This window comes from Pseudopodoces humilis, chromosome 1 (assembly GCF_049639895.1).
Source record: "Pseudopodoces humilis isolate 2021_Gansu_Grassland_sample_001 chromosome 1, ASM4963989v1, whole genome shotgun sequence".
Lineage (NCBI taxonomy): Eukaryota > Metazoa > Chordata > Aves > Passeriformes > Paridae > Pseudopodoces > Pseudopodoces humilis.
Genome location: NC_142200.1, coordinates 1,034,801 through 1,055,365, shown reverse-complemented (window position 1 = coordinate 1,055,365; position 20,565 = coordinate 1,034,801). Strand labels below are relative to the sequence as shown.

At 49.4% G+C, this 20,565-nt stretch overlaps 1 protein-coding gene across 1 annotated transcript in view; it reads right to left on the bottom strand.

Annotated features, from left to right (window-relative positions):
* The window catches only part of ZC3H3 (zinc finger CCCH-type containing 3), a 126,998-nt gene extending 106,590 nt beyond the window's left edge, over positions 1-20,408 (bottom strand). The window contains exons 1-3 of the mRNA XM_005516862.3: positions 20,302-20,408; positions 16,991-18,299; positions 14,725-14,918 (exon numbers count right to left, since the gene is read on the bottom strand). Of these exons, the coding sequence (XP_005516919.2) occupies positions 14,725-14,918; positions 16,991-18,299; positions 20,302-20,347 (1,549 nt within the window). The 5' untranslated portion in view covers positions 20,348-20,408. The remainder of the gene's footprint in view (positions 1-14,724; positions 14,919-16,990; positions 18,300-20,301) is intronic.
* Positions 20,409-20,565: the final 157 nt, after the last annotated feature.

Sequence of the window (20,565 nt, the reverse complement as noted above, 5' to 3'; positions counted from 1 at the left end):
ACACACACTGGAGGGAAAAATTCCATCCATCCTTTTTCACTCAGCTGCCACATCCAATTGTTCTCTCTAGGCCATGTGTCAGGAACCATCTCCTAAATATATGGAATATTGAAACAGCAGGAGAGTCAAGATTTCCAGCACTCATCCCACCAGTGACCTGAATGAACTGGGAGCTGACTGGTTGGCAGAGCTGGAAGAAAAAAAACACTCTCCTAAAAAATTTCTGACATTCCTTTATTTTACACTTCAGTAATCCACGGGCTGTCCAAGAGCATCTGGAACTGCAAATCCTAACTCGAGCCCAAATTCCAGGCTGGATGGGGCTCAGAGCAACCTGGGGTAGTGGAAGGTGTCCCTGCCCATGGCAAGGGTTGGAATTCCATGATCTTTAAGGTCCCTTCCAATCCAAACCACTCCATGACTGTGATTCTAAATTCCTTCTGAGTACTTCTTATCCAGGTTTCACAGGAAAAGCCACCCACTAAAAATCCCTCAGGAATGTCAATGATCCTCTTCACAGGAAAAAACATCCCTGTCTAGTAAGAAACTGGAAGTTTATGGAATTCCTCTTTCTCCCAATGCAGCACATTCACAACCAGCAACTCCAGAAGTCATTCAAACTTAAGAATTGGGAAAATACCTCAGACCTACAGGCTTCAAGATTTGGGAAAAGTTTTTAAAACATACTGACAACAAGCACATGCCCACTTTGACTTCCAAGGATACTGCTGCTCCATTAAGTAACCCAGCCACTCTGCTCCCATGAATATTTAAAGGAGAAAAAGCAAAGCATTAGGGAATGAGGCAGCCCGGAATGTGCACAAACATCATTGGGAAGAGAGGACAGGACAAAGGAAGTGTCAGCACAGCCAAAGTGGCCGCTGTGATGTCCAGGATTGGGTTTTAAGAGGATGGAATGGGAAGGGAAAAGTCTTTTCCAACACCACTTAGTGTGGAATGAGCCCTTCGGAACAGGCAGTGACTGACACGCAACGGGAAGTGGATCCATGGTGAGAATCCATTAATGGAAATGCAACAAAGAGGAAAATGTCCTTTCGGTTGAAAGGGAAAACGGGCTGGGAATTGTGAGGATGGAATAACACTGGGGAAAAAAAAAAAATTGGAATTGATGCTTCCTACCACGTGTTACCAAAAGTCCAGAAAAAAATGGGAATGTGTTAAGGAATTAAATAAAAAAAATAACAGGAATAAATCTGAATTACTCCTTCCAGTGCCTAAAGGGACTCCAAGAAAGCTGGAGAGGGACTTTGGATGAGGAGCGGAGAGAAAGAACACAGGGAATGGCTTCCCACTGCCAGAGGGCCAGGATAGATAGGATATTGGGAAGGAATTGTTCCCTGGGAGGGTGATGAGGAGCTGGAATAGAATTCCCAGAGGAGCTGTGGCTGCCCCATCCCTGGAAGTGTCCAAGGCCAGGCTGGATGGGGCTTGGAGCAACCTGGGACAGTGGAACATGTCCCTGACCATGGCAGGGGTGGGGTTGGATGGTCTTGAAGGTCCCTCCCAATTCGCAGCATTCTGTGATTCTGGAATACTCCAAAAAAGAAATCAAATTCCATGTCCAAATTCCCAACCACAGCTGTCAGGTACAGGGTCAAGGCAGAGAGTGAGAGTAAGAGGAATAACACAAAGTCCGGAATCATGGAATTGAAAGCTGGAAAAGAGATCCTAGATCATCGTGTCCCAACCTCAGCCCACCACCACCACCAGGTCCAACCTAATCCCCATCCTCAAATGCCAAATCCACACATCCACACATTTTTTGGGCGCTTCCAGGGATGTGACTCCCCCACTTCCCCCAAGCAGCCCATTCCAATGCTTTCCATTGAAAACATTTTCTCAATATCCAAACTAAAGCTCCCCTGGCACAACTTGAGGCCATTTCCTCTGGTCCTGTCCCTCATTCCTTGGAAGCAGAGCCCGACCCCCACCTGATTCCACCCTCAAGGAGTTGTGGAGAGTGAAAAGGCGCCCCTGAGCCTCCTTTTCTCCAGGCTGAGCCCCTTTCCCAGCTCCCTCAGCTGCTTCTGGTTGCTCCAGACCCTTCCCAGCTTCATTCCCTTCCCTGGATGTGCTCCAAACCCTCAATGTCTTTCTCATTATGAGGGGCCAGAACTGATCCCAGAATTCCAGAACTGATCCCAGCTTCACTTCAGAGCCCATGACATGAGACATGGAGATTCCCAGCCTGGCAGCAGCAGAGGTTTCCCATCTCAATTTCACTCTGGAATTCTTCACTACATTTTATTGCTGGGCTTGATGCTGTTCCCGCAGCATCTGCGTGGGAATTAAGGATATTCCATTCAGGAATGTCTCTAAGTCGAGACACTAAACAGCCCTGGAGCAGGGCACAGTGTTCCCTCAGGGAATGACAGCAATGCTGGGAGCACCCAGGAGAGGAGCTGAGGATTCCCTGTGCTAAGCCAAGGCATGTGAGAGATTGGCCAGAGCAGGAAGAAGAAGCAGGGATCCCACTAGGCAGGGAGAGAGGGGGAAAAGGGAAAAATAAAGGAGAAAAACCCAGACACGGGACCCTGAATTTTAAATTATTCATGAACCCAAGGGGCTGAGATGTCTTGGATGTGTCCAGAGAGTGAGGGAAGCAAACAAAGCCAAGGAGTTGCTCCAGTGGGGCTGGGGACAGGCTGGGAGAAAAGGGAAGACTTTGGGGAGAGCTTGGAGCCCCTTCCAGTGCCTAAAGGGACTCCAAGAGAGCTGGAGAGGGACTTTGGATAAAGGATAGAATGCCAGGACAAAGGGAATATCTTTAAACTGCCAGAGGGCAGGGTTAGATGGAATATTGGGAAGAAATCCTTCCCTATGAGGGTGGTGAGGCCCTGGCACAGGATTCCCGAAGAAGCTGTGGCTGCCCCATCCTTGGAAGTGTCCAAAGCCAGGTTGGAGCAACTCCAGCTCCTGGAGCTGTGTCCACTTCCAGCCCATTTGCCACAGGGATGCTCCAGCCCTGAAGGGATGCAGGAATAACTCCCCACATAAACACAACCTCCTTTTGGAATTATTCCGGCAGCAGAGCGGCTGTTGGGAATCACAAGCACTGGCACCTGTTTATCTCGAGGGGCCAGGCAGGGCCTGGGAAGAGATAAACAAGGATATCAAGTTAAGGATGCTTTTCCACAAAGCTGCTTTTCACTCGTTGTGTCCAGGCCATAGAATGTCTGTCACCCACGCCCTGCCCGGCCCCACAAGGAGAGTGGTGACAGTGGAAGAGTCGCTGGGGCTGGGCATCCTCCTGCTCCGGGGGCTGGAATTGCTCAGGAGCAGGGATCGCTTTACCAGCATTGTATGTCCTGGTTCTCCTAAACCCCAACGAGTGTTTATTCACTTCTTGCCCTGTCCTCACCTGTCCTTTCCAGGCCCCATCTTCCCCGATCCCAAAAATCTGGGGAGGGGATGGATGTGCTACAAAATCCAATCCATCGGATGATTCCCAAGCTCTGGAAAGAAACTGAGAAGTCCAATCTACCTGGGTGGATTTAATCACAGATTCCTCCATGTCCATGGGCAGCAGGAAGGGGCAGGATCCCTGTGGGCTTGAGATCATGGAATCATGGAATGGTTTGGGTTGGGAAGGACCTTAAAGATCATCACATTCCAACTCCCTGTCACAGGCAGGGACACATTCCACTACCCCAGGTTGCTCAAATTCCCATCCAATTTGGCCTTGGATATTTCCAGGGATGAGGCAGCCACAGTTTCTCTGGGAATTCCATTCCAGCCCCTCACCACCCTCACGGAAGAATTCCTTCCCAAAATCCCATCTACCCCTGTTCTCTGGCAGTGGGAAGCCATTCCCTGTGTCCTATCATTCCATCCCTTGTCACATTCCCAAGGTAATCCCAAGATCCACTGGAATCATCTCTTTGTACCCCTCTTGAGCTGGGATGACCCACTGGTTACAGTATGGCCCCACCAGTGCCACAAAGAGGATTAATATCAGCTGGAATTCTGTCATTCCTTAGCCCCATTTCAGGGCTCTGGGTTTGCCGGGATCTGAAACCCTTTGGAAACAACGAATCCAAACTCTCCATAAAGAGATGAAGAAATTGATGAGAAGGTCTGTCCAATTCCAACAATCCGAGGACAGCCATATTTTCCTATCAAAGTAAATCATGGAATGATTTGGGATGGAAAGGACCTTAAAGTCCATCCAGTTCCACCCCTCCTCCATGGGCAGCGACACCTTCCACTATCCCAGGTTGCTCCAAGCCCTCTCCAACCTGGCCTTGGACACTTCCAGGGATCCAGAATCCTTCACAGGGAATTCCATTCCAGTTCCTCACCACTCTCCCAGGAAAGGATTCCTCCCAATATCCCATCTGTCCCTGCCCTCCTTCAGCTGATCTACATTTATCCATTTCCTTAGGGCATTTCATCCATCAAATATTCCCAATGGGGACTTAACTTCCCCCAGGTGTCAGGAATGTCTCCAAAACCACCACTGACTTACACCCACAATTTGTGGAGCGATATTTCCTTGATTAATTATTATTTAGACTCTTCATATTTAGGAAAGTGACTTCATTAACCCCATGGAAAGGAGGGTTAAAATTAAGAAAGAAATAAAAATCCAGCTGCCATATTGAAAGTCCATTAAGCCAGGAAAGGACCCAACTTTGGTGCTTCTAAACATCAATTATTCTGGAATAATTAATTAGCAGAGCTCTAACAATACATAAAATCACTCGCCTCTGACTCCTCTGATAATTTATGCAAGATTAAAGTATCGCTGTGGTTGCCTTTTCTGGTGCCTAATTCAGCATTTTCTTTTTCCTTATGGAAGCAAGACTCCAGATTTAACTGCTCTAATGCCCTTTTACAGTGTTTGCTGTAGTAAAATCTAACAGCCACTCCGGCAGGCGAGCTGGGAAATGATGGATCACGGAAGCTCATGGAAAGGGGAGCACCGTAAAACGCCCCAGTTAATGCGGAGAGAGCAGAGTAAATCTTGTTTTAAAAACAGAGAGGGATCTGTGATGGACTCGTTTCACCCCATCAAATTCCCTTTTGATTTGCTTCCTGATAAGGGAGGGCTCCACTCCTGGATTCTTGATAACAGGGAAAGCGTTTTGGAAGTCATCGCTGCTAAATTAAGGTCACCAATCACTTCAAACACCTCGACACAGCCAGGAACAAACATTATTTGGGTGGCAAGTTGGGCTCCTCTTTTAAAGGAAAGAATTCCCTGCTTTTCTTAATCCCAAAAAGAGCATTTGACACTGATCCACCTGAGCCCCAGGATTCAAGCACATTTTGCCACCCCAAGGCTGGATAAAGAATGGATTGGGAGCAGCTCCAAGGAGGACTTGCCCCATCCATGTGTGCTCGCATCCCAGAAATCCCCCCATATCCTGGGCTTGTCCCCCAGCATGGGCAGAAGGAAAATGGGAATTCTGCCCCTCTACCCCACTCAGGTGAGACCCCACCTGGAATTCTGCATCCAGCTCTGGGCTCCAACAGCAGAAGGATGTGGAACTGCTGGAGCGGATCCAGGGGAGGCCATGGAGATGCTCCAAGGGCTGGAGCCCCTCTGCTCTGGAACCAGGCTGGGAGAGCTGGGAATGTCCAGCCTGGAGAAGAAAAAGCTCCCAGACCTCAGAGCCCCTTCCAGTGCCTGAAGGGTCTCCAAGAGAGTTGGAGAGGGACTTGGGACAAGGGATGGAGGGACAGGACACAGGGAATGGCTTCCCACTGCCAGAGGGCAGGGATAGATGGGATATTGGGAAGGAACTGTTCCCTGGGAGAGTGGGGAGGGAATGGAATGGAATGGAATGGAATGGAATGGAATGGAATGGAATGGAATGGAATGGAATGGAATGGAATGGAATGGAATGGAATGGAATGGAATTCCCAGAGGATCTGTGGCTGCCCTATCTTTGGAAGTGTCCACAGCCAGTGGGGCTGTGGACCAATCTGGGATAGTGGAAGGTGTCCCTGCCCATGGCAAGGGATTGGAACTGGATCATATTTAAGATCCTTCCCAAACCATTCTGTGATTCCACGGAAAAAAACCAAAGTTTGATGGCACATCCCACCCACTCACCCTTCCCTGGGTTCTCTCTGCCCCATCCAAGGACAAGATGTCCCAGGACATTTGCCGGTGCCGTGAGGAACAACACGGAGTTTCCCATCGCAACTAACACTGGAGTTTACAGCCCACACTAAATCTCCAAGAATTCCTGTGCCCTTTTCCAATGGAGAGCCCCTGAGGGCAGCTTAAGGGTCGATAACACATGGGATCGGCTTTGGAGCCGATCCCATCCACACATCCACACAAAATCCCCACTTGACACCGCTCCAAACAATCCAAAATAGAAACAGCCCCCTGAAAACCGCACGCGTGGGGATTATCCAGAGGCACAGGGAGGAGGAAACGTTCCTTGAACTCAAATTTCCTGAGGGATGACTGCAAAATTCCCATTGACAAGCGAAGTCAAGGCATTTCCCCATCCCTCAGGCTGAAGCAGAAACTCCTGCAAAGCTGCTGGAACAGCAGAGTTTTGTAGGACTCGGGAGATGCTGCCGAGTCCACAAATCCCTTATTCCAGGTGCACTCTGGCATCTGTTCCATATTCCAAGGGATTTTACTAATTTCCAGTGCTTTGTAGAGCACACGGAGCGATCCAGCAAGACCTGGAATGAACGGCTTAACTCAGCTCAGCAGCTAGGGAGAGGAATTTCCCTATGACACTTCCAAGTCGTTACAGAGAAAATCAAATGGGGAGATTTCCATGAAAAAAATAAAAATATAAGGGTGTAAACCGGGATTTGGGAAAGAACTGGAAGCAGAAAGCAGAACAGAAAAACCTACACAGGTTTTACAGGGAATTGAGCATCTGCCAGGGCGGGATTTTGGGAATCCTGACAGAGCAGTGGAGGATACTCCGATCATCCACGCCGGCATCAGTAATTCCAACTGTGACCGTGCTGGGAATACCATCAGACAGTTTATTAAGTGGGAGAAAACAGCAAAAGGAAGGAAAAATAACAGGGAAAAAGGACTCATTGCCACTTTTCAAGTTATTGGGGGTGGGGAGGGGTTTAAAGTGCCTTAAACACCCATTTTTACTTTCCTTATTTTTATTTAGGAGCCCAAGGAAAGACAAGCAGAGGGATAAGAGAAATCAGCACTGAAATTCCACCCAATTACAAGCAGCAAGTCCAAAACTGGTTTAAAAGCTTCATTTTTGGTTGGATTAGGAGGCTCCTAATGGTCCCTTCCAAGCCAAAGCATTCTATGGACAAATAAGTATCTATTTCCAAGATAAAGATCTGTTTCCAAGAGCATGGAGTGACAAGGGGGATTTGCTTCAAACTCAGACTAGGTTCAGATATTGGGTAGAAATTCTTCCCTGTGAGGGCGGTGAGTTCCTGGTTGCCCAGAGAATTTCTGGATGTCCCATCCCTGGAAATATTTAAGGCCAGGCAAGCCCCAGGAGGCCAAATGAGGAGTTCAGGACCTACTGCTCAGTTTCCCTTTTTTTTTTTTTTTCCCCTTTGTCTTTTTTTTTCCCCTGTCTATTTTAGTTCCACACTGTGCCATCCCTGAAAGGTTTGGAGTCTTACACAAAGCCCCCCACAGACTTGGAAATATCAAGGGTCAGAGCCAATGGAAGGACCTCATCCATCCCCAAAGCCAAGTATTTTTCCTATTAGTGTATAAATAGACTATTCCCCAAAGAGCTGCTGGCTACCAATGGAATTTCCCAATCCAGCAGAGCTGGAGCTGCACAGGAGAGGCTCTAAAATAAAGACTGAGGTAAAAATATTGAGGTAAAACCACCTAAAATAGGGATTGGGAAGTGACTTTCATTAAAACATGGAATGGTTTGGGTTGGAAGGGACCTTCAAGGTCATCTCCTTCCACCTCCCTGCCATGGGACACATTCCACTGGCTGCTCCAAGTCCCATCCAACCTGGCCTGGAATACTTCCAGGGATGTGGCTTCCACAACAAATTGAGTGTGCAGGTCAAATTCCGCAGGGATAGGGACACACAGGAATTGTCACCTTCAGGATCCCCATTTCCCTCTAGATGTTCCCTCCGTCGCAGTCGCCAATTTCCCTGATCCCAAATCCAACGTCTACATGGGAACACTTCCTTGAGCAAGGCCCATCCCCTCACTCCCAGCAGGCTGTTATTTTTAAAAGAGGGCTCTGCAAAGAGAATTCCCAATCCTGGCTCCACGCCTGCAGCTCCTCTTGCAGCTCGGGACGAGTCACCTGGAAATGCCAAGTCAAGGCGGAAACCCAAAACCGTTACTTACGACCACTGACGTAACCGGGGCCGGCAAAGAGCCAAGAATGTGAACTTTTCCCAATTCCTGAAGGAGTGAGGAGCCACCTCGCCAGCCACGCTCCACCCCTGGCTCCCAAGGACAAGCCAGAGTGAAGAGAGAGCTGGCAATGGAATGATTTCCGGGCAAGGTCAAACCTAGGTGGGACAGAGGAACGACAGCGAGCGGCGACCTTGGAAGGGTTTGGATCAGCTGGAAGGAACTCAGGAAAATGGGAGTAATGATGGAGTGAAGGAAAAGATGTGATGAACTCTGAGGAGTTCTGTGTGTGATCCAAGGGCTTCCCTGAGGGAAGGGATCAAGAGCTTAACTCGGCCGTAACGCGATCGGAGGCGTCGCCTCGAAGAGCAGCAAAACCTCACACAACTCAGAAGAAAAATAAAATAAATATAAAATAAAACAGAAAACAAGGAAAAAACCTCCCAAATTCCCTCAGTTGCTGTCCCACCTGGAATCAACCCACTGGAAGCACCAAGCAAAAAAATAGGAGAGGGTATAAAATCCAGGGCTGAGATTTTTAGAGCTGCCAGAGGGATCCAAACACTCGGTGTCAATAAAATTATCAGCAGCTGAGTATTTGGATGCCACTCATAACTTGCTCCTCACCATTTACACCCCCTTTACTCGCCCAAGTAATGCAAAGCAGCTCCTGCCGCTTTTGCCTCCAGCGTTTTTCCAAGCAAACGCTCCTTGCCCATCCTGACCCCCTCATGTCACATCCCATGGAGCGAGGAGGAGAGGAATGAGGGTTTAGGGAATTTTTTGGAGGGTGATTCTGGCAGTAAAGAGTTGGAGAAGTTTCTGCAGATGCAGAGTGAAGCGGGTTTTCAGAATCCTATGGAATTTCTCTTTAGGAAGATGGGAAAACAAACCACGGTTCCTTCTGTTTGACAGCTTCAGCATTGGGGTGGCAACACAGGAAAAGCAGGAAGCTGGTAACAAAAACCACTGGCTTATCTCGGTTTGGAGCAGGAGAAAGGGGAAGATAAGCAGGGAAGGAATATTTTCAAGGGAAACAACACCAAACCAGGTTGGATGTAGTGGATCCAACAAGGATGTCCTCCCAAATTACTCCTCCTCTGGCCATGGAGTTGCAGAGCCACAGATGGGGAATTGCAACAATTCCTCATCTACTGAAGGGGGGAAGGTTTAGTGGAATTTTGGGAAGGAGTTCTGCCCTGGGAGGGTGCTGAGGAACTGGAATGGAATTCCCAGAGAAGCTGTGGCTGTCCCTGGATCCCTGGAAGCGTCCACGGCCAGGTTGGATAGGGCTTGGAGCATCCTGGGATAGTGGAAGGTGTCCCTGTCCATGACAGGGGGTGGAACTGGATGATCTTCAAGGTCCATTCCAACCCAAACCATTCTGGGATCTAAATTCCAGGATGAACCACCCACATCTCCCAGGAAAAAATCCAAAAGCTCCTCAGAAGTTCCTTTAATACCCAGACCTGGAGGCCACAGCAGGAAAAGGGAGCCTGACTCTGAACTCAGGGCACAGCAAAGTAAGTTGATCCTTGAGGTCCCTCCCAACCCAAACCATTCCATGAGTCCAAGTCCACCTCAAACAGGATATGACCAGTCTCACACAGAACCATCCAACCCGGCAAGCACCAAATTATTTAAGGAACAAACACAACATAAATAAGGAGAAGTCCCTGGAGAATCTCCCTCCTGCTTTCTCCATCTCCTGCTTCCAGCCAGCTGTGACCGTGCCGAAGCAATCCCGGAGCAGTCCTGCCTGGAAGGGGACATTACAGAGGCAGAAAAGACACGGAGGAGCCTCTTTGTAATATTCCATGATCCCCCCGGGCGAGGCGCAGAGCCGGCGCTGCTGAACGCTGCACTTTTGGATTCAATTAAAGTGATTATCTGTTGTGCCAAATAAATTGTGTCCAGCATCTATCCTGCAGGATTTTACACCTCCAGCCTCATTATTCCCTAACTGTTTCCTCCTGTTTATGCTCTCTCCAATTAAATTGCTGATAATATGAGCCAAAATAAAAAACGAGCGCACCTTGTCCGGAGAAAATTGATTCCCTTTTTTTCCTGCACCGGGCGATTGCCAGGTTTTATATACTCTGTTCCTGGCGATCATTAGTAATTCAATTTTCTTTTTATTAGCCCCCTTATCTGCTGAGCAATATAGTGGCAGAGCTGACCTCTTTCGCACGGGTAAATGTTTAAAATCTTTTCCCTGATTAATTTTGCCAGTTAAGGAAAAGAGGAGAAATGATCCGGCTCTTTGCCATCACAATGAATAAAGCTTAATGTTGATTGTGATGGAATTTCTAATGCCAAGGAAATTGATTGAACGCAGCAATTACCCCGCAATAGGAACTCCAGGGAAATGGGATGGTTTTCTCCCCGGCCGTAGCCTTTTGGTTATTTAAAACAATCCAATTTGCAAGGATAATTATATATTAGTGTTTTATCTGCCACCGGGAATGAACATGGGAATTTTGATACTGGCCCGGCATTAGCAGGTTATTGCTGCAAATTACTCCAGATCTGCTTTCTTTCACATAAAGACGAAATTAGGCCATCAATAACCAGAAAAAGGTGGACTGAGGAGATGGAAGAGGCACGAGTGCCCTCTGCAGGGCTGTGTGCACTTCCCAAAATCCCCAATTCTCCTGGAAAAACCCCGATTCTCCTACAAAACTCCCAGTTTCCCCACATGTAGCACGCAGTCATCACTCCCATTCTCCTCATCCATACATTTGCCACATCTCCGGCATTAAAATTAATTAGAAAAAAATTAATAAATCCTCCTTCGAAGCACTTATTCCTAGTTTCTTCTGAGGAAAAAGTCCTGGGAATAAGAAATGACAGCTTGGATGGCCAAGCAGGATGAGTCAAGGAATGGTGAGGAAAGGTTCCCAACTGCCAGAACTCACTTGTTTGTCAACAAAAAATAGTTTGGGAATAAGCCTCATCCTGCAAGAAATCCCAGATAAAGATAGGAAAAAGCTTTTGGAAAAGTGTGGGATTCCCATATCCTCTGGCATGGGACTTTTAGGCTGAGAAAAGAAGGAATATCCCACTGTTATCACACCGGGATCAGTGAAATCTCACAAGCTGGTGTTTTCCCTCAGAACTGGTGAGTAAAAGATGCCATCCCTGAACTTTTGGGAATATTTCATCTTCAGTTTGGAGAAAGTGGATAAAGAATTCCCAAAGCAATGGGACAGGATGTGGACAAAAAGCTCATTTGGCATTTAGACGGGAAGAGCTGGGAGTGTCCAGCCTGGACAACGGAAGAATCCAGGAAGAGCCTGGAGCCCCTACCAGTGCCTAAAGGGGCTCCAAGAGAGCTGGAGAATGACTTTGGACAAGAGCCTGAAGTGCCAGGACAAGAGGGAATTACTTTCTACTGCCAGAGGGCAGGGATAGATGGGATTTGGGAAGGAATTCCTCCCTGTGAGACTGGGAAGGTGCCAGAACAGAATTCCCAGGGAAGCTGTGGCTGCCCCATCCCTTGAAGTGTCCAAGGCCAGCTTGGATGGAGCTTGGAGCAACCTGGGATAGTGGAAGGTGTCCCTGCCCATGGCAGGGAGTTGGAATTCCATGATCTCCAAGGTCCCTTCCCACCCAAACCATTCCATGGTTTTATCCAACACAATGACACCTCAGACTTTGATGATCCTTGCTGGTGATCCAGCTTTTCTCTGGATAAGGAGAAAAACAACCACTGCCATTTATCCTTCTTCCATCACATCCTTGAGGATCCCAGAGGCAAGGGAGGCAGCCTGACCTGGAACTTCCTCCCTGCTCCACCACTCCATTGGAAAAACTTCTATTTGGGACACACTCCAATATCTGAGCTGTTATTAGACATTCCACTTAATCAAGTATTTTGGAATTAATTGATAAGAGCTGCAGGTAGATCTCTCATGGAACAGCCCAAATAATCCCAAGCAAATTCCTACCAATATGCCACTTTCCATTGGCTCTCTGATCCCTAAATAAAAGCAATTCCCACAGAGGGAAGTGTCTCTGGACAGAGCATTGGGAAACACCAATCCCAATTCAGAAATGGCTGGAAAAGCTTCCCTACTGATGAGACCAAACAGATTCATTTGGGTCCAAGAAGGGAATTGGAAAGTCAGGAGACAGGACTTGGGAAAAGCAGGAGCAATGTCTTTGTAAAACCCCCAGAGCTGTGCCACAGATCCCAAAATCCTGTGGAACAGGACAAACAGGAAACCAGCCAGGCTGCGTCACCACAGGCCCCACATTCGTGGTGACGGAAGGGGCTGATCCAGCTTTTCCAGCCACACTGCTGTGCAGGAAGTTGGGAACATTCCTCTCCACTGTCTTTCCCTCCAGTGTGATCCCAGAAATGGATTCACCTCCCTGCTCCATTCCTGCCCCACTCTGCTCCCAGTGTATCCCAGTAACCCCATTTACTTCCCTCATACCTGTCCAAGGAGAAATGGAAAAGGCTGGAAATTCCACCACTTTGTGGTGATTAATACCCACAATATTTTGCTGGGATTAATATCCACACTTTGCCCCAAAAGAAACCAAAACAACATTCCCAAAACCTCTTGGAAAACCTGGGAGACAGGAATTAAATCCACAAGACTTCACTTGTTTCCAGCTCCCTGTGCAACCAGAAAACACTGGCACCACATCCATAATTATACATTCAGAGGGAACGTGGGGAATGTGGGAGTTGTCCCAGTCCCTGTGAGGATCCAGGATCTCCCAGACTTGGGAATAACCCTGCCCCATCCATCACCCAACAATCTTTTCCTACTAAACCTGGAGGAAAAGAGAACAACACAGGAGTCCTGGAGCACACAACAGCCCTGGAATAATTCCACAGCTTTCCAAACCCAAGGTTTAAGAATATTCCAACATATGAAGCTGCAAATCCTCTGCCTGGGATTGAAGCTCTCCAAGAAAAATCTTGAAGTACAAAAGGATTCAAATCCAGGAATTTTAATCAAAGGGAGCAAATCCAAAATTCACGGAGGGAATTCCAAGGCAATTCAGGTTCTTCCTGAATTTCTCTGCAAAAGAGAAGGTGCCACACAGAGAAGCATCTGCCAGGAAAGGCTGGATAGCTGGATGCAGTTTTGGAGGGGGGAATGAACTCCCTGCTCTCCCAGAGGTCACTTCCAGAGCCATTCCCTTTTTTTTCTTCCATTTTCCAACCTTCTTTATTTGCCAACTTCCCAAATCCTGTAGAAAAACCATATTCCTGCTTTCTTTTCTCATTCTTATCCAGTTAAAATCAAGATTTCAGTATGGGAACATTCCTTACAATCAAGGAACTGCAATTCCAAACAAGCTGATATTCCTGGAATCATCACTGCCTCAATTCCCTCTGAGGTTAAAATGCTGCAGCAATCTCAAATTGCTCCGTGTCACCAGAGTTTTCTGTCTTTTCATGGAATCATGGAAGGATTTGGGTTGGAAGAACTCAAAGATCATGGAATTCCACACCCCTGCCATGGGCAGGGACACCTTCCACTATCCCAGGTTGCTCCAAGCCTCATCCCACCTGGCCATGGTCATTTCCAGGGATCCAGGGACAGCAACAGCTTTTCTGAAAGTTCCATTCCAGAACCTCACCACCCTTCTATGGAAGAATTCCTTCCTAAATTCCCATCTAACCCTGCCCTCTGGCAGTGGGAAGCCATCCCCCTTGTCCTGGCACTCCAGCCCCTTGTCCATAATCCCTCACCCAGGAAAACTCAAAACCATCTCAGAGCTGTTTGAACACAAAATAATCCCAAAATATAACTGGAGATAAATCCCAGCTACATCTGATCCAAACCACTCTCCCAGCTCCAGCAATTCCCACAGGGAATTTCATGGGACCACAGGGAAAATGTGTCTTGTATCCATCTGAAACAACCAAATCAAAGGCAGGGGAAGCCTTTTATCCATAAAAATATCCCCAGGGAACAGAAGAACCAGACTTGGAGTGACCAACATTACAGCAACATTCCAGACACTTGGAGGTTCCACTCTGAGCTCCAAATTCTGCTCCAAGGCAGCAGGACTTGGATGCAAATTCCCTGTTCCCAAACATGATGGGTTCAGTATTCCACTAATTACTGGTGTCTTAAGCAAATTAGATCCAAAACTGGACACCACACTGGGATACAGGTGAGAGATTTGTGTATTCCTGCCTCATCCAACCTCTTCCTTCTTGGAAAACCTTCCTGAAAATCCAGAGAAACCCCAGGAAAAACAGGAAACAGTTTTTTTGTGGAGATGCCAAAGGACAACACAAATATGGAGTCAAACTTCTCCTCGGTGTTCGCTCCACGACCAACAACATCTGCAGGAGGACTCAGCAACACATTCCTAAATCCAAGAACCCTTGGAATCACTCCACTGAGCCAGGGAGACCTTGGAATGTCTGTTCCTACCTTCCTTGGTGGCCACCTGTGTCCTGGTCGCTGGCATCCGGCAGAGCCGGTGCTTGGAGATCTGCACCAGGCCCCGGGGCGAGGAGCGCTTCGCCGTCACCGAAGGTTTTCCCCGCACGGAATTTCTCCTCCGGAGGTGGAAGCGGCTCTTCAGAGCTGTGCTGGAGGAGATGTTCTTCTTCTCCGTGGGGGATCTGGGAAAGGGAACATCCTTGTTACTGTTCAGGAACACATAATCACAGAATGATTATTTGTAAGTGCTTTTATTAAAGAGTGTCTGAGGTACTCAGACTTGGTTTCAAGCTGAACATGTTTTATACTCTATCGTTATATAACTTACATATTAATTATTAAACTTATATTGTACTGTTGTATACATTGATTTCATCCAAGCGTGGATTTCTCGTGATCCCCCTCAAACTTCTCACACAGCTTCTCATGATTCTTTAAACAATAATTATATCTAATCACATCTAACAATTATATCATTTATCATATACTGACTACACAGGTGAAGTTTCACATGATCTTAGCAAACACAAGGCCTAACATTTCCCAAGGTCTACCTTTAACACTTTCCCAGGGCCTACCAAGCCTAACTTTCTTTCTAACCCTCCAAATTTTCTATGATTTTAAAATCTTTTACTATCAACATGGTTAGGGGGGAGCAAGGAAGTGACCAAAACACTGCTGGTGTCCTTCTCCAGGGCTCCAAGAGGAGCCAAATCCCCCCAGGATTCTCCTCTGGCTGAGGAGGAGGAGAAGCTCTGAACAGAAAATTCCAAGGAAACAGGCAATTGTGAGGAATTCCTGGCAAGGAACAGATGGAGAATGAGGTGTTTGACAGCCAAACTTCCTCACTGCCTTCTGCTCGACAGATGTGAGGGATTGAATCATGGAATCATGGAATGGTTTAAGTTGGAAAAGACCTCTGAGATTGTCAAGTCCAAGCATTTTCCACCAATGCCAAGGTCACCACTGAACATGTCCCCAGGTTCCACTTCCAGAGGGATCTTACATTTCTCCAGGAATGGGGATTCCCAATGCCTGACCACCCTTTACAGGAAGGAATTTTCCCAATATCCAAACTAAACCTCTGCTGGAGCAGTTTGAGGCTCATGCCCTGTCCCTTGTGCCCTGGGAGATCCTGATCCCTCCTGCCTTCACCCTCCCGTCAGGGACTTTAGGGAGCCAGAAGGTTCCCCCTGAGCCTCCTTTTCTCCAGGCTGAGCTCTCCCAGCTCCCTCAGCTGCTCCAGACCTTTCCCCAGCTCCATCCCCAATTCTGGACACGCTCCAGATCTTCAATATCCTCCCCACAGGATTTGAGGAGCCTCAGCAGTGCCCAGCACAGGGGGATGATCCCTTCCCTGGTTCTGCTGGAATTTACCAAGGTGTGGGAGGTCTCCCTGAACTGCAAAAAAAATCCCAAACATTCCCAGCTTCTCCAGGATACTCCTGAGTGATTTTCCCAGCACAATCCACCCACTGATAGTTTCTCAGGCAAAGCAGGAGGGCAAGGCAAGGATGGAAACCTGCTGGGAAGCACTGAAGGGATCTGGGAAACAGAAGAAGGAACCAACACAACAATTACAAGAATTTAAAATTAAATCAAGGAAAATGTGGCTTCCTTTGCTGAGTGAGGAAGTGTTGGTGACCACAGGGATTCACAGGATCCAGCTCTGGATCACCCAACATCAGGAAGATGTGGAACTCCTGGAGCAAATCCAGAGGAGGCCATGGAAATGCTCCAAGGGATGGAGCCCCTCTGCTCTGCAGCCAGGCTGGGAGAGCTGGGAATGTCCAGCCTGGAGAAAAGAAGGATCCAAGGAGACCTCAGAGCCCCTTTCAGCACCTGAAAGGGCTCCAGGAGAGCTGGAGAGGGACTTGGGATAATAAATGGAGGGACAGGACACAGGGAATGGCTTCCCACTGCCAGAGGGCAGGGATAGATGGGAAATTGGGAAGGAATTGTTCCCTGGGAGGGTGATGAGGCCCTGGCATGGAATTTCCAGAGAAGCTGTGGCTGTCTCATCCCTGAAGCAGCCAAGGCTGGATTGGACAGAGCTTGGAGCAGCCTGGGATAGTGCAAGGTATCCTTGTTCATAGCAGGGGTGTGGAATCCCAAGATTTTTAAGGTCTTCCAACCCAAACCATTCCACGATTCCAATAAATCCACCAGCACACAACAACCCTCACTCAAATTTCCCCCACAGCCAAAACTTGATATGAAATCCATGGACACAAAATCCAAACCAACAACTTACCCCACGTTCCCTTTCCTCTTGATGATTTTTGTCCGGCTCTTCACTTTGTAACTGGACAGTGCAGCCTCTCCAAAGGATTTCATCCCACCGGGAACAACGGATGCAGCGCTCGGAGCAAGTGGGACAGAGGTGGTGGGAGGGATATTTGGGGCTGGAGGCTTCTTCTGGTCCTCACTTCTCCACTGGAATGCTGACTTGGAAGTGGAAGGCAAAGTCTGCAAGCTGGAGGCTTTCCACTTATATTTACTGGGAGAAACCCCCAGCTTGGATTGCAACCCCAATTTCTTTGTCTTTGCTCCCAAATCCGCTTTTGGGGAGATTTTAGCACCTTTGTCCACTCCCGCAATGCCCTTCTTGGAATTTTCAGCCCGAGGGCTCGCCCACCTCTTCACAACCCGAGAATTTTTCCCAGGGTTTGCCACCCAAGTGTAGTTGTTCTTCCTGAATTTCTGAGATTTGCTGGAGGTGGGTGCTGAGGCAGCTTTTTGGAGAGTGGGAGCTTTGGGAATTATGGGAAATCTGCTCTTCACCGTAGTCACCCCCACCTGAGCAGGTTGAGAGAGCGTCTCCGCATTCCGAAAGAGTTTGGGATGTAGGGAAGCATCCCGGACTTCCTCACCACTCAGCTGCCCTGGAGAGGGTGGTTCTGCCTTGATCCATGCCAGCTGGGCTGGCTCCTGACCTGGCAATTCCAAAGGCTCTTGTGGCTCTGACTTCAGCGCCACGGCACTTTCACTGGTGCTTCCAGAGGCGGAAAAGGAGCTCCCGGCTCCACTTCCAGGCAGGCACACAGTCCTCGATGTGGAACTGAAGGAAATGGATAGGGAAGGTCTTCTCTCTTCCTTCTGGAGAAGAGATTTCTGGATATTTCCATCCACTGAAGGAGCCACCGCTGCTTCCCGCCCGGAAAACTTGCTGTAAGGATCCACATGCTCCTGGCCAGCCCTTTGTGGCACCTGGATATCCACAACGATGTTCCCATCCGTGGTGAAGTCCACATGTCTCTCCGGAGACGATTCCGGTGGCTCAGGAGTCTGGGTGTCCCCAGGGCTCCCAAAACCCTGGGAAGTGCAGGAAGCACTTCCAACGTCATACCCCGATCCCAGCAGCCGGTTGTCCAGGGAGTATTTTTTCCTCCAGGAGTGAGTCTGGCGAGGGTGGAAATTCCTGGGAGCCTGTTGGGAGTACCTGGTGGAAAAGGTTCCTCTCCTGCTGTAGCTGGGCTGGCAGGGGTTGTTCCACCTCGGAGGAGCCGATGGTGCCGGACGTGGGACATTCCCGTGCATATTCCTGTGGCTGTTTATGAGACCTGTGGAAGAGAAAACAGAGCATTAATTCCCTGATCCCTTGGGAATTTGAGAGCAACACAGCTCCTTGTGCTGGAATTACATCATCACTCAGGTTTGGATGAGCCAGGGTGGAAGGAAAAGTCATGAATCCAGGAATGGTTTGTGTTGGAAGAGACCTTCAAGAACATCCAGTTCCACTTCCCTGCCATATCCCTGGATTCCACAGGTTGCTCCAAGCCCCATCCAATTTGGCCTTGGACACATCCAGGGATCCAGAGGCAGACACAGCTTATCTGGGAATGCCATTCCAGCCCCTCACCATACTCACAGGGAAGAATTCCTTCCTAATATTCCATCTACCCCTGCCCTCTGGTAGTGGGAAACCATTCCCTGTGTCCTGGCAGATCCTGATCCCACCTGACTCCACCCTCCTGTCTGGGAATTTTAGGGAGCCAGAAGGTTCCCCCTGAGCCTCCTTTTCCCCAGGATGAGCCCTCCCAGCTCCCTCACTTCCTGGTTCTCCAGACCCTTCCCAAGTTCCCTTCCTTGCTTCACTTGAAAGCAGAAACAAAGAAACTCCAAGGCTCTGCTGTTGTGTCCCTCTGGAAGCCAGCACCTCTCTCTGGTGCTTTGATCCATCAACATCCCCGTTAATTCAGGAATTTCTGCCCTTGTCCAGCCTCACTGTTTAAAAAACCTTTCCCATGAGTGATTCCCAAAGGAATTTCAGGCAGAGGAGTTTTTCCTTCACCAGGGTCACGGAGCTGCCAGGAGAGCTGCATCAGCACATTCCTCATGGAAAAGCAAGGACTGTTTTCCTCCCTCTCATTGGTCCCCCATGTAGGAGCTCCTGGAGAAGCAAATCCCAAGTCCTGAGCAGAGGTTGTGGCCTCAGTAACCATAAAAATTTACTTTGAAGGGCAAAAATTGAGGGATTTGGCACTAAAATAAGCTCTGGCGCCTTCCAGAGCTTGGGAAGGGCATGTTGATACAGATCCCACCTCTGTGCTCCCAGCCCAGGACTGTGGGACAGGGAAAAGCCCCTTCCCAAGGCCAGGAGAGTCCTAGATTATGCTGAGAGCAGCACTGTGGAAATTCCCGGGTATGTGGATCCCAAAATCCCACAGCATTCCATGAGCTGTGTTCCCTCCCTGCCTTGGTCCACTCAGTTTTCCTGGGTCTCTCCCCTTTCCATTTTTTTCTCAGCACTCCCTGGATCACTTCCCCCATCTTCCAGAATTCCTGAGTCCTCTCTTTCCCCCTTTCCTTCCTTCTCCCAGCGCTCTGTGATCTTCTCCATCCCCATCCCACTCACACTCCCCCCCAATCTCCTCCCTAAAATCCAACATCCCTTCCACAGCTTGAACCTCCCCGCATCAACTCCCCAGGTCCTGTCACAACCTGTCCCTGTCCCACCACAGATTCCCGAAATTCCCTTTAAACACCGCGCCGTCCCCCAAGACGCCCAGGTTTCCCCTTATCCCTCCTCCAGGCCCTCTCACATTCCTCCCAGTTCCCCTCGTAGCAGCCGCTCTCTGTTTCCCGATCCCGACCTCTTTTCCACATCCTCTCCTCCCTTTTTTTTCCCTGTTGGCCTCGGTGTCCCCTCGTTTCTCGGTGTCCCCGCCGATCCCTTGACACCCTGGAGCACTCGGATCTCCCGGCACAGCCGCTCCCATTCCCGGATCCCCCCGATTCCTTCACACCCTGGAGCACTCGGATCTCCCGGCACAGCCGCTCCCATTCCCGGATCCCCGCCGATCCCCGCACCCTGGAGCACTCGGATCTCCCGGCACAGCCGCTCCCATTCCCGGATCCCCCCGATCCCCGCACCCTGGAGCACTCGGATCTCCCGGCCCAGCCGCTCCCATTCCCGGATCCCCCCGATCCCCGCACCCTGGAGCACTCGGATCTCCCGGCACAGCCGCTCCCATTCCCGGATCCCCCCGATTCCCGCACCCTGGAGCACTCGGATCTCCCGGCACAGCCGCTCCCATTCCCGGATCCCCCCGATTCCCGCACCCTGGAGCACTCGGATCTCCCGGCACAGCCGCTCCCGTTCCTCCATTCCCGCAGCGCTGCCACACGGCCCCGCGCCCTCGTGACGTCATCAGCCAGTGCCGCCCTTCGCCAACGGACGCACATGAGCGTGCCTCAGCGGTCACGTGACGCCGGCGACCGTTGCCGGGCAACGGGGACGGGACAGCGTGGCCTAAACTGAGCCAGCGTCTGGGCCTGGGATTGGGCCTAACCCAGCCCGGCCTGGCTGTTCTCGGCCTTTGTCCC